General features: G+C 33.0%; 3 protein-coding genes across 3 annotated transcripts; all 3 read right to left on the reverse strand.

Moving 5' to 3' along the window:
* Positions 1 to 1392: 1392 nt before the first annotated feature.
* Positions 1393 to 2798, reverse strand: LOC108452193 (zinc finger protein ZAT5-like). The gene is made up of 2 exons (XM_017749962.2): positions 2629 to 2798; positions 1393 to 2539 (listed from the first exon to the last, which is right to left on the reverse strand). Exon 2 carries the CDS (start codon positions 2523 to 2525, stop codon positions 1755 to 1757), a length of 771 nt encoding a protein of 256 aa, XP_017605451.1. The 5' UTR covers positions 2526 to 2539; positions 2629 to 2798; the 3' UTR covers positions 1393 to 1754.
* Positions 2799 to 4814: 2016 nt separating this feature from the next.
* Positions 4815 to 7478, reverse strand: LOC108453843 (superoxide dismutase [Cu-Zn], chloroplastic). Its single transcript, NM_001330012.1, is given in 11 exon segments — positions 4815 to 4999; positions 5752 to 5805; positions 5947 to 6022; positions 6163 to 6194; positions 6282 to 6377; positions 6475 to 6514; positions 6615 to 6676; positions 7116 to 7352; positions 7355 to 7357; positions 7360 to 7364; positions 7367 to 7478. Coding segments are annotated over 11 exon segments (639 nt in total). The 5' UTR covers positions 7375 to 7478; the 3' UTR covers positions 4815 to 4973.
* A 4777-nt stretch (positions 7479 to 12255) lies between these two features.
* Positions 12256 to 14320, reverse strand: LOC108451368 (transcription factor FER-LIKE IRON DEFICIENCY-INDUCED TRANSCRIPTION FACTOR-like). Its single transcript, XM_017749062.2, has 4 exons — positions 13787 to 14320; positions 13315 to 13506; positions 13044 to 13217; positions 12256 to 12754 (listed from the first exon to the last, which is right to left on the reverse strand). Exons 1-4 carry the CDS (start codon positions 14249 to 14251, stop codon positions 12656 to 12658), a joined length of 930 nt encoding a protein of 309 aa, XP_017604551.2. The 5' UTR covers positions 14252 to 14320; the 3' UTR covers positions 12256 to 12655.
* Between the last annotated feature and the right edge of the window lie 242 nt (positions 14321 to 14562).

Consider the following 14562-nt stretch of genomic DNA (forward strand, 5'->3'; position numbering starts at 1 on the left):
AAAGGATGACGCAATGCGAGTAGCCCAACTGCCAATTAACGAGGACCATTTAGACTTTTGTCAAACTAAAAATTCTAATATTTTTATTTTTGAATCCTAAAGAATTTTTATTTAAAATATGAAAAAATTAAAAATTAAAAGTTTTAAAAATTTTTATGTACTAAAGGTGAGAACTAAATTGATAAAAAGAAACTATAAATATTAAGAGTTAGAAAATTTATTTTAACTTTCACACTGTTAATTTTAATAATAAAATTTAATAGAGGACTAATTTTTTTTAAAAAATAAGGATTGTTTCTCAAAATTAAAATATAAAATTAAATTTTAAATTAAAAGATTTAACTTCTGAAAATTAAATTTAAATTTTAGTGTGGTTATGTTACTCTCCGTACATACTTTTCATTGGTAAGTAGGAAGAAACCAAAATCCAAATATTTAATTAGCAATATTAGGTGGACAACATCTCACCAAAAAAGATGGACTAACCACCCAAACAACCACTTATTTATAGTAAGGAAAACCCTAAAAGGCTTACAACTAGTTCGATTCAATATCATTAATCATCAACAAATTAGTAACAACCATCTCAATTTTAAATTTAATTTTTTTTACTTGACCAAAAATACTGTATATATTTAAGGCTTAATATTTGATACCGTTACAAATTTGTCTTTAATTATTAATTTTCTATACCTTACGTAGCGGTATAAATATTTTTTTGTATACTCAAATTTAAGGTTTAGACTCTATAATTTAACATAATTTTATTTCTCTACTTTTATAATATTATTAATTAGTTTTAATAATTAACACTATTAACGATTCGATTAAAATGTTGATGTGGATGCTTCTTTTAAAACGTCATTTCTAACTCATCATTATTGTGTGTGTGTTTAAATAAGATGTTTCTTAAAGAAATCATATCCACATTTTAATTAGAATAACTAACGTTGTTAAATTTTTAAGCCGATAAATAATATTATAAAAATAAAGAGACTAAATTATATTAAATTAATATATATATATATAAATTAAATTTTAAATCTAAACATAATAAAAAATGATAAAAGTTAGGGAAAAGAGTTGGAAAAGCATATTATTGATGTTGTGACATTTTGTCTACACAAAGTTAATATCAGCATTGAGGGGCAAATGAAATGTGAGAACCTTTTCAATAGCACCAAAATTAAAGCAAAGTAAGCATAAATAATTTATATTAAATGAGCACTTTGTTTCATGTACAACTCCAAATGGTATATTCCTTGGGAACATCAATGCATTGGATGTGGAGTCTGGACCCCTTTAGATGATTGGCAGTTTAGTTAAAGTGACTTGCAATGCAAGGGACATATATTACAGTTAGTTAATTAGGTGTAACAAGAGCAGGCTTAATTTGAGCTATAAACAAGACGTACCATTAAAATAATATATATATATATAATATATAGTCCATGACTTTTGGCTGCTTCCAAACCCTAGATAGCCAATGGTTTCCACGTTGATGTATTTATACCCCCCCCCCAAAAAAAAGTATAGCATCGGAATGTTGTAAATTTACGGCATCCACCAATCATACTAAAGCCTAATTTTATGAAATAGAAGATGCCCCATCTCTCACTTTTCGTGAATGAAAGGCAACCATGAACAGTACAGTGACCCCTTGATCATGTGGATCTTCAAAATTATAACTCCTTGAGTAAAAAAGAAAAAAAAAATTCAAAAAATAATTCACATTGGTTCAGGATTTTCCTTGTTTAGTAATGGCAATCTACCAAAGCTGGTGTGGAGAAGACAATAGCTTGTTGGGGTGTTCCAAATTCGAACATGGAATCTCTAACATCATCTTCAGGTGCAGGAAGATTAAGATCCAAAGGCGTAATATTCCTAGGCTTGATGTCATCATCGCCATTCATGGCATCTTGGTTGCTTGCAGCAGCTGCTGATGCTGTCCTATGTCTTCTCATGTGACCTCCGAGGGCTTGACCGGACGTGAATTCCGAGCCACAGATTGAGCACTCGTGAATTTTATTACCCTTTTTGTTGCTTACTCGTAAAGCAATGACTGCATCATTAACTGCCAAAACTAGTGGTCTTTTCTGCTCTGCAATGGCGCCTTTAGGCTTCTTGTGGCTTGCCATATGGCCTCCTAGTGCTTGGAACGAAGGGAAAGACCGGTTACAAGTTTTACACTCGTGGACATAAAGCTCACCCTTGTTTGTCTTAGTAGCTATCTTGAATTTCGCTTCAACAGTACTCCTTTTGGGACCTTCACTTTGTGCCAACATGATTAGGCAATTAGCCATCTCCTCTTCTTCCTCGGTGCTCTCGTAAATCTCATCGGATGTCATCGGAGAAGAAATCGAGTTATATTCCTCCACCACTCCATCACCACCATTTGATGAGCTCGAAGTCACCGGGACACCAAACAGGGTTGGCGATCTTTGGCGCTTGGTACGCTTGCCTTTCATGATCAAGGCTTCTTGATGATGATGATCAGACCCCACAAATACAGCTTGAGCTTGCATATCAACCCCTTCCCCTAAACCAAAAGCCAGTCAAAAATAGTATGAAAGACTTAGAAAAGACATAAGATTGTACTCAACAAACAAGCAAGTAGTGTGACCTAACCAAAAGAAAATGAGTAACAGCTAGAAAGAGCAAAAAATGATCACGGAGGAAGCATAGATGGAGAAACGGGGTTCTTATATATAGCGAATGACAAGAAGGGTGACAGTTATTTTTGGAGTCAAAACTCAGAAAAGCCGCCCATGAATAGTATAACTATTGTTGCTTATAAAACACCCACTTCTTTTTTCTTTTCATTTCCAACTTTTAAAGCTACTAGTAGAACGAAAAGTTTTTACTTTCATCATCAAAATTACTTCCCTTAATTCCTTGTGTGCGTGATTTAGGGGTTTTTTAGTAGTAAGAGTTACTCGACACAGAGATTTATTATTATTTATTTATTGTTGGTATAATTATGTATTTCTCTAATTACAAAGAAATGGAGTGAATATTTGGTCTAGAATTAGGATAATTATTTAAGACAATCAAATAAACTATGTATTTAGGATTGGTTAACAAGCATCTTAGGGAGATGATAGGACTACAATAAGTGTAGGTAAAGATATGAGTTGAGCATTAGGTGGAAAAGATAGGGTGGCGAAAAGGGGCAAAAATGGGAGTTAGGACAGTTCAATTGAGTTGTTCTTAACGTCAAGAGAGAGTTTCAGAGTTCACACCCACCCACCCAAGTCACTCCATATATAATAACAATATTTATTATTAAATTAAAGCAAAAGGAATGAGGAAGTGCACGTTAAAAAGCATGGGATGCTACCTTCATTCACTCCATGTGTTCTTAAAGCAAAATACCACACTCCAATCAATTTGAGTTCCCTCATAGATTCTGGTTACTTTCACGCCAGCTCCCCCCTTTCTCTTTTGTCATCATAATTTGATCAAATCAAGTATGGTATTTTTTTTTTTTGGGGGGGGGGGGGTCTCGCATTGAGATGCCATCATAGAATCAACTGATTAAGTGATACTACAAAAAGGGTTCTTGAATGAAAAGCTGACAAGTCTATAATCTTGTTATGCATGCTAAACGATTAAAATATCAACTCCATTATGCTTAAGTTCCAAGTTCTTAGTTTCCCAAACTAGCCATTTCACTGTAGCAATTTAGGATTGGCTTTCCCCGAGCCATAAAAAAGAGCCAACAACAACAGCAGTTGAGATCAAAGTGGCATGCATGACAGGTTTTGGCAAATCTAAGAAAGATTCTGAAATAACAATGTTAAAAGCAGTAGTTTATTTTATCGACAAATACGCAGCAAAGTTCATTGTTTCCAACGAAGCTCCTTCTGAAGGGTTCATGCATCACCCAACAGATTCGTTTTTTTGATTAATTGGTGTGGTAAAGGATTTGTGATCCATGATTTTAACAAAAATTAATATTAGTCAACATATTGAATAAATAATAAGATATATTGCGATATTAAACTAGGTAAAAAAATTAATTCAAGATTTAAACACTTTCTATCTCAATTGAATATTATATGTCCCATTTTATTAAAAAAAGTTGTATAAAAAAATGAAGGTTCAATGTACAGGCAATCAATCAATAAATAAATGATGTTAGTTTGTGGGAGGTAAGAACATGGCACAGCCGCATTTCTTTGCCGTTTCCTGCCGTTGTTGAACTCTTACCACGAAAGCAGGCTGTGAGAGGTAGCAAAGCAAGTCGGTGGTGAAACCAATTAAACTATTTATTTTCATCTGATGAATTTGTTTAGTTCAAATGAATAAATTATTAAAAAATTTAAAAATATTTTTAAAAAATCAATTTAATTGTTCCGACTAATCGATTTGAACATATTCACAAATCAACCAGTCCAATCCTTTATTTAGAACCGATACCATGACCAATTCTTCCTCCAGCCAATCCAATCTCGCTAGTCAGCATTGCAAACCTTTTTTTTTTTCTCATTATGAGAGGTAGGGGGTGGAGTTGCTAGAGATTCTAATCCCCCTTCCTGAAGTCTAATATTATATAAGATAACTAATGATTATAATTTTTGTGCAATTTTATACTTCCACCCAGCACTGGTAGGGATTGAGAGTTTGGTCGGCCAAATTACAGATCTCAACAACCAGGAGAAGCAGAGATATAACTGACTACAAGAAGGCATCATAATTTCCTGATGACCAGCAGCACCATAAAATTTCATAAGCTCAAAAAGGCAAGTTTTACAGTCTACAGGTTCACAAGCCATGTGCTAATTTTTTATTGGGTTGAGAATAATGACATAACAAAGGTCTACAAATGTTATTCGACTAAATACTTGTCTGCACAATCTCATATAACACGCTATCAACATTGAAAGCAACATCACATGCGGCTCTATAAAAGAAGCTGCCAAATCCAACCAACAAATAGCACAACACCAAACTGGTTTCATCGATAAGATTTATACCGGAGTCAAGCCAACAACACCTGCACAGACATTATCAGAAGAAGATGAGAGGAAGTTACAAATTCAGTATAATGTTTGATGTAGACTAGCTTTGATATGAATAATATGTTTATGTGGGAAAGAACATTCGCATAGACATCAAAGATCTGTGACTAAAGATAACTTAGTCCGTCTCAAACGGAACAGCAGAATTGACAAAACTATGTCCAACAAAAAGAAGATAGATACGTACACCACCATGATCATTGCCAAGCCATAGTCAATGCACAAGTATTTCAAACAGTTCAAGGGTCCATCTGAGATGGATTATCAGTCCTAAGAGGCTGCAAATATATCGAAACCTTAAACCTATCTGTCCCTGTCCTACCCATGGCCTTTTAAATCCCCTCCCTCCAAACATATATACAAATGAATAAATAGAATTGCATCAAGCTGAAGGATCTAATACACTACAGATTTAATTTTGTGAGGTCTCGAGAAAAGTTTGAATCAAACACCGAATCATCCCCGCAAGCAAATTCAAGGCTTGAGCTGAGCCAATGAAGTGAACAAAAAACAAACAAACAAACTGAAGGCTATAGAAAAATGGTACAACAAGCTGCAGCATTCTTCAAGTTACTAATGTGCTTTTTGCTTAACTATAATAATCAAGCTAAAGATGATTCTGCTCAAAACATAGATGCAAGAAAAGGATGAGTCTGGAAAATGTAATGAATTTCATGTCTGTTCTGGAAACATATAAGCATGTAGATAAAAGTACACATGTACATACCACATGCCAATCTTCCGCCAGCATTCCCAGTGGTTAGACTAAGTTCATGTCCACCTGCAAATGCATGACCAAACAAAAATATAAGAAAAATAAAACTAAGAACTAAATAGCCACTACACGTCACTCTTCCCTCTGCAACTTTTGAGGGAAGTTTCCTACTAAAGCAACTGCTAGAATTGCAAGCCAAATAATTACCCTTTCCAAGATCATCCTCAAGCTCATGAACCACAAATGCTCTTCCAACAACCGCATTGGGGCCACTTAGTGGTATCTGCACAAGAGAGTCATAGTTTAGCAACTGAGAAAGTATACTGGATCACATTGAAAAGGGAAATTATTCATGCAGACACATAAGAGAAAATGAATGCACAGAGATTTGCACAGAAAGAAACACGAGTTATTGAACATCACCTGATTGTCCACAATTGTTGCCTCTGCCACTCCTGCATTACCAAACATAGGCAATGAATAAAGTTAATTGGTGCATAGACAAATTTAAAATAGGAAAAAAAAAATTAAGAATGTATCACCATCAGCATTAGCAATTATGTTTCCCAGGTCACCCGCATGGCGTACTTCATCCTCAGGAGCACCATGTGTCATATTGTTAGGATTGAAATGTGCTCCTGTCATTTAAAAATTTTAAAATAAAGAACTTATACATACATGAACTAAAACGCAATAAGAACGCACGTCATTTGATTCAAACGCACTAAGTTATACCTGTAGACATGCACCCATTCGTTGTGTCACCATACTCATGCTACACAAGAAACGAAAAGGAAGATTAAAATCATATTGTTCGGAGAACTTTTATGCGCTCAAATCCACTAACAACAAGCAGCTAAGCCGAAAACACTCACTAGGTGGAAGCCATGAGGCCCAGGAGTAAGACCAGTAATTCGAACATTCACAGTTGTAGGACCTATTCATCCACAGAACAAATAAGCATTCCCAGATGATACAAAATTTGATTGCCAAAAAGATAAGAGAACTACAAGCTAACATTTTTTCATTTAGTTTCCATGTTAAACAGCAAAGAAAGAACATGTTAAGTACAGTTCCACAATGACTTTATTTCCTTAAATATGTTCTGGGCATCAAAATTCAAAAATTAATACACCCTAATTGTACAAGATTCAATCAAATCTTAAAGTATCAAACTTGGAATTGAATTCGTCAATAAGAAAAACCCCAAACAGCAAAATGTACCCATTTCATTTCTTTGGCTTCTTATCCTTCTAAAACAAACAAGGAAATCCCAAAGAATCAAAATTTCCCCACTAGAAGAAAAAAAAACCCAAATCACAAAATGCATTAGAAAGTAAATAAAATGATGAAAAGAGGGGGGCAAAAACACAGACCATCATTTTCCTGGGTCAACGTGACAACGCCTTCAACTTCCGAATTACCTTTAAGAACAGCGACAGCTTTCTTGGTAACAGCAAACACAGAAAAGGCCTTCTTGGGAATAGTGGCAGCAAGGGAGAGGGATTGACGAGGGAGCTTAAGAGAGACCCCACGAAATGAGGAGAAAAGAACCGGTGGGTTTGAAGGGTTAGTTGAGGATGGAAAAGAGAGAGCGAGGTGGGACGGGGTTGTCGTGAAAATATGGGCAGCCATTGCTGCTATTGCCGCAGCTTTGCAGTTTGTGAGGGAGTGAAAGTGAGGATTTTGAGGGGGATAACGTGAGCCAAGGATGTGGTGGCTGCTTTTGCTCGTGAGATATAGCTAAGACTGTACAGTGCTGGGTTTATATCTGTCTGGATCTGCTATGATCCGGTCCGTGGATGGTGCTCGAAGTTGAGGAACCGCACCGGTTCAAAAACTACTAAAATGTTGTGATAAACTAATATTTAGCCCTTGAATTTAATAATTTTTATTCACTTTAGTTTTAAAATTTAAGAAATTTATCAATTTTGATCCATGTGATGTAGTAAAAACTTATCACCTATAAAAATTAATTGATGGCGCGACACAATATTAAAATACCACATCATCGTGAAAATCAAAATTAGGTAAACTTATTGAGATTAAAGACTAAATGTTGACTTTAAAATCCTATAATTTCACCCTTTTTTTAGTTGATTCTTTGTAGTTTTACCTTTTAGTCTTGGGCAACCTTGTTACTTTGTTTTTATTTTTTTATTTTTTTTTGGGGGGGGGGGGTTGGGGTTAAATGAATGAAAATTCATTCCCCACTCAAGCTCAAAAGTCTCATCTTATGTACAAAAGGCCCAAAACCAACAATCAATCAATCCGACTTATAGAAGTTAAAAATATCAGATTGAAGTAATCCAAAGCATCAACAAAATGCCAGACAAAAATACACAAGCGAAAAGAAAATAGAAATAGTATAAATCAAATATCAATGGCAGGACATGTTAGGGTTAACGAGAATTTCCAAAAATTTTCAGAGAATTAATCAAAATTTTCAAATTTTAAGGATTCAATTAGAATTTTCAAAAACATGAAAGGGCTTAATAAATTTTTAGGGGCTCAAGGTCCTTCCTAGCACCCATCACGTTCCGCCATTGTAGAAAATGATTGTACAGTTATTCTATCATCGAAAAGTAATGATTTTGAAATTAAAAAATGCATTAAATGAAAAAATGTGATTTTTAATAAAATTTATTTATAAATAAAATTTGAAATTGATAACAACAGAAAATTTTAATAAAAATATTTTATCTTATCATTAATAATTTAATTTTAACATAAATTAATAAAGATTCAACATGATTAAATAATTCAATAAAATAAATAATACAAAATATAGAATTTAATTCAACAATATAAATAGTATATATAAATTCGAAAAAAAATTAGGGTTTAGGAAGAAGTAAAATTTTAGAGGAAATAAAATTTTATTTGGGGAAAATAAAAGGTTCGAGGGGTTAGGAGAAAGAAAGTAAAAGGGTTTAATATTTAGTTCATTCGATTTATTTGAAATTGAAAATTTAATTTGATTTGAATTTAAAATTCAAAAAAAAAATTGATAAACTCGTTTAACTCGATTAATTCAATTCAAATAATTTGAAATTTAATTTTTTTTAAAATTTTTTCGAATTGAGTCTAATTAAATTTTGTTCACCCTTGTACAACAATGCTAGGAAAGAGGTGTTGTCCCCGTTGCCTAGACAAAGAGCCGTAATGGGCAGGTAGGTAACGTCTCCTACTTTGGATGCCAAAACCCCTATACCATACAAAAAACTTGATGGGTAACCAGCATCTTCCAATACAAATAGACCTTCATCATCAAAGCTTCAACCAAGGTCCCGTTCCTCCTTGACTGAAGTTCATCTCAATTAAGGGTGAGTTTAGATCGATGGTGCGTTTACTTGTGGTTAGTGTAAAAACAGTGGTGGCGGTGAGATTAGATACTGTAGCGTGAGATAAAAAGTAAGCTAAACGCACCGCACCGGACCCAATCGCCCATCCAAACCCACCCTAATACTTTTTGACCATGTAAGATCTATCCTCCTCCTGTGATCCTGCCTTCTCGATTGGAAACGTTTGTACTAGTTAGTTCATCAACTATATACCATCACAATTTTTTAAGACATCCAACTCATGCTTCATCAACTCAAAAGCTTTTTTTTATTTTAATTCCCATCTTTACCTTTTCTTTTGGAATCTTTTATCCCAGCCTCCTCAAGAATTAGTTGAAAACTTGAGACATTTTTTTCCCAATCACTAGTATTTCTATATTCTCAAAAATTTTGGATTTGCCAATTCTCCTAGTTTAATTCAGAAAGAGTGAACTTACAAACTCTTTGTCACGAGGGTCAAGCTTGCCTAGGAAGTTCCAAACTTCAAGCCTCTCCTCCCCTTATGTTGCTCTGTAGGGGGATTAGGGCTTTGGCATAAGGCCCGGAAACATGTCTTCTCACAATCTTTTTTTATTTTTTACAACTCAATATCTTGGCCCATCTTCGTTTTTTCCTAGCTTACGCTATTCTCGATAACATCCTCAACAAAGCAACCTTTTATCAGCATTATTGTTTAGAGTAATATCATGTCTCATTAAAATGTCGAAATAAATCCATCATTCCATTTGCATAAAACTTTTCCTTTCAGAACATTTAATGCACTAAATTTGCCAAATTTAACCCTCATTTCAAGCGCATGATTGTTGCTATCTCCCATTAGCTTAACATCGATGGAATTAAGGTTTCCCCTTTGTTTTGAGATTTCGCTTATTGGTGGTAATGCATTAATCCAATTGTTATATATTTTATTCCTCCTATGAAAATCCTTGGTTGATCAAATCTTTGGTAAATCATTAAATATTTTATTTTATCAAAAAGAAAATTTTAATATTTGATTTTTTTATATCTGTTTGATGACTGAAATCAATATTCACTTAATTCAAAAATGTCAACAAAAATGTGTTGAATAAAATAAATAGATAAATAGCTACTTATCACTTAATTTTCAAAAGATTAAATTGATTTTATTTTTTTAAATTACATTCAAAATAAATTATCTCCTTAATTTTTAAAAAATGAAATATTCATATTTTTGTATTTAATATTATTCAAAACTATCTAAAATAATATAAAATATCATATTAATAAGATTAAAATTATAGAGTTAAGTAATTTTCAAAATTAAAATTTATTATCTTCAAACAAGATAATTATATTAACGTAACAAACAATATTATAATGTTAATTCATAAACACAAAATTCTGTACTAATTTAGTACTTAATTTTTCAGTATTGATAAATTAGTTATATCGTTATTTAATATTTAACATAATAAATAATTTTAAATAATTATTGTGTTAATTAAAATCTTTATATAAATATATAAAATAAAATTTGTGTTAAATTGCATTCTAAAACAATTATGAATGTACTTAAATTAATGCAAGTTACTAATAAATAAATAATTGCATAAATAATAAAATAGAAATGAAAATAATTTGATATATTATTTTATTAATAAAATATAATTTAAAATAAATATAATTTATTTTTAATAATTTCATTAATATCAAATATTCTAAATATTCAATTTTTTTTATAGATTTCTATTCTCATCTTACCATCATAACTATATCCAACCATTAATTTTATTCTCACTTTGCTACGATAAACAATCTCATTGCTATGGTAATTAATATAAATCGTTATTACTATTTTAATCTCACCAAAAGTAATCTTACCTCCTGTACAAATACGCTTTAACTCTTGTATTGAGTGTTGAATTTTAATTTATTTTTTAATTAATGTTTTATTTTAAATTACAAAATACATTTAGTATATAAAAGAATTTAAAAAAAAATTTAATGTTTTAAACATTAGGATTTGCTTTTATATTCATTTTAAACTATAGACTTTCATTGAAAGTGTTGAAGTTTATAAATGGTATATTATTATTTAAAATTATTTTTACCTAAACAAAAGAAAATGGTTTTATTATTATATCAAAACTTGAATTTTGAATAAATACTACTGCTCCAAAAGCTTCCATTTCAGAGGTTGGTTATGGAAACCGCTAAGGATTCCAAGACCGATTTGAGGTTCCGAAGCAACGCCTTCGCTGCCCTGCAGGAAGCGGCGTAGGCGTATCTAGTGGGGCTTTTCAAGGATACTATTCTGTCTGCTATTCATGCCAAAAAAAAAAAAAAAGAGGTTATGATTATGCCCAAAGATATTCAACCTGCTAGAAGGATTAGAGGAGAAAGAGCCTAAGCCATGATATGTCGTTGCCTTAGGTTTTTAAGATTTAGGATCCCGTACAAGTTTTTGTTAATTTAATGTGTTTGTACAACATATTTCTCTATTAAACTTCAGTTTGCAGACTTTGCTTTTGAGGTTGCCAATCTTGCACCTTTTTTTTTTTTTTTTGTATGTGTTCCTTTTGTTTGGTAAGGGAAATTAATAACGAAGCTTAAAGGAGATGGTTTTTTAATAAAGAAATTAAATAGGTAATGTCAAAGAAAGCAACACAATAGGTAGCTGATGCACACCTCAATTCACAAAACAATTATGGGTTTTTGTTCATTTGTAGGAATGAACAGCCATGGTGATTCTTGCCACTGCTTTGGGAAGAGAGGGTATCAATGCTTTCCGCTTTGATTTGCTGGGAATGGGTAACAAGAATTGAAGAACCACATTGATCTTCCATTTCCTTCTTGCTTTCCTTCGTTTCCCTTCCCAATTTCTTCTCATCACTGATGGGGTTACTCTTAGAGACTAGAGAAAAGGGGCTTCAGCAATGCAAATGTCCACAGTTTTTAGGGTAGGGGACTAAAATGATAAAATTTTAAATTATGTGGAAAATCAAAATTTTAGAAATTATTCATTGTCAGATTTTTGTGAAGCGACCAAAATGATGAAACTATATCACATTTTGCTTAAATTTTAAACTTTTTTGGTGCCTAAAATGAAAACTTTTGAAAGTTTGGTGACCATTTGTGTAATTTACCTAATATTTCATTATAAAATATTTTAAATATTTTATAATACATTAAATGAAAATAGTTAATCATGTATTTTAAATAATAAGTAATTACATTAATTAAATGAAATAAAAATATAATTAATTACACATATAAATACACTACAACGCAAGTGAAACAAGACTCAAATTCCATGACGAAAAACTTGAGGAAAATCCCAAAACAAAAAACCATGGACATGTGATAGTTTAATCTTATGCACAGCTGAGCGCTGACCAATAGTGTAAATTAACCGACCAAATACAACAGGATTTAGACAAAGTCAACGAGATTTGCATCACAATAACATACTACAAACCCTAAATTAAACAAGTTAGCTTTTATAGTAAACTAGGGTCTCAAAAGTCACAGCACATTAATACTTCTCAAAGAAAAAGAAAGAAAAACTGTTCATAACAGGCTAACAACATGCAGCTCAATTCATTGAGGATCTACAGGCAATTTATAAACTCAAACCCTCGGTTTAGAAGAGCCCCACTTACCCATAACTTCATGTTTGCCAAGTTCATGGACTGCTCACGATCTCTGACCTGTTTTATATACCAACAGCAACTAATCAGATTCTTGCAATAGAATAGTGTTGATATACCCCTCGGTCTATAAATGGTTTATATGGTGGAGTCAAACCATATACAATCTCTTCGGTTTGTCATGATTTCACTTTGTTCTAGTATTATGAGTCATTTTCATTCCGTGAATCCACCAAAATTCTCGACAAAATTGAGAGATAAAATTTTGGTCAAAAACAATACCGAATTTATTAAGGGAATGTAACTAAAAGCAACAAATTGAGAGGAACATAAGAAAAGAGTCACTTACATTTAGAGTAAATGTTAATGCAAATGTGTCAGAAACGGTGGCCAGATTGGAATTTTGAATTTTGAAGTTGGAAAGGGATTCAAGGGCCTTGTAAAGTGATAATGCAACCCCTTCACTTTTGTTGCAAACCAGTCTAACGTAAAACACTCTTTCTTCCACTTGAAACATATCCAACTGCAAATCAACATGGAAGCATTATTTTGTTTAATTTGCTTTCCATGGAAGAAAGGTTTATTAAGTGACAAGACAATCTATATATACACTTCAATACCTTCAAAATCTTCTTGCAAATGGGATGGTTGTTTCTTGCAACTCGAATCTTAACGGGGTTATTAATTGATTCTTCTTGGTACCCTGCCATCAATGCTTCAAGACCAGTAATCTCAGCTTTTAGCTTCTTAGCCTGCATTTGCAAGTCTTGCACATACAATACAGCATCTCCAATTATGGATTTCTTGTCCATCTGCAGGCATAAGTTTATTAGCATCGCCAACAAGCTAAATTTAGCACCCATCTTTTAAGTGGAGCTATACTGACGGATATAAATATTCTGTCGCTACGTACTTATACCGGCGGATTTGACCTGACCGTCATGTATTATTTTTATAATTTAGTCCATCAGTGTAGCTTCATTCTATACCAACAGACTGCAAATTCCGTCATGCAATCTGTCTAAGTGAAATTCTTTTTAGTGTTAATCCATATAAGTTACAATTGAAGCACGCACTGCAAACAAGGTATACCTTAGTTATATTAGGAACCAAGGAACGCAATGCATAGAGTTTCTCCTTCATCTGACCCCTCCTGCGTCGTTCCAAAATCAAAGTTCTCGACCGATCAGCCTTTGATTTCTTTGTTGTCATCGATGATGTTGTTGTTGTTGTCCCGGAAGACTCGTCTTCCTCGTCGCTATCTTCCTCCCCATCCTTCATTATTTCTCCATCAAAACTAGGCAATGCATTGAAAGCATAGTTAAAATCCGGCACCATGGTGCTTGTAGCATCAAACTCGAAAGCATCCCCAGGTGCTCCACCAGTCTGCTTGTCATCAAAGCAGCCATTGATAAGATCATAATCGAAAGCGGAGACCACGTCTTCGGTTTCTCCTTGAATTAGATTGACCAACTGATCAAAGTTAGGATCCTCAACGAAGTCATATGGTTCAAAGTGGTCAGGGAGCTCCAGAGGGGAATTTCTCGATGCATCCATTTATGTGATTAATCAGCATATATGCAGAACACTGCCTGGTTGTGAGAGGCGTAGCTGGTATTAGCTTATAAATTTAGAATTTGAAACTGCTTCTTCTCATTTCCATAGTGTGAAAGGAATCACTAGGAGAATCTAATGCTGCCATTGATTATTTTTCATTGTTTATTAGTAATTGGTAAGGTGATGACATATGTAGTGACATAGCCTGCAGCATCAATCAAACCATGCCCATAGTTAAAAAGTAATTATATTTCAGTAAGTTGATTAAAAATAAGTCAACTTATCCAATCGGAGAAAGAACAATATTAGTA

Source organism: Gossypium arboreum, chromosome 9 (assembly GCF_025698485.1).
Source record: "Gossypium arboreum isolate Shixiya-1 chromosome 9, ASM2569848v2, whole genome shotgun sequence".
In the NCBI taxonomy this organism is placed as follows: domain Eukaryota; kingdom Viridiplantae; phylum Streptophyta; class Magnoliopsida; order Malvales; family Malvaceae; genus Gossypium; species Gossypium arboreum.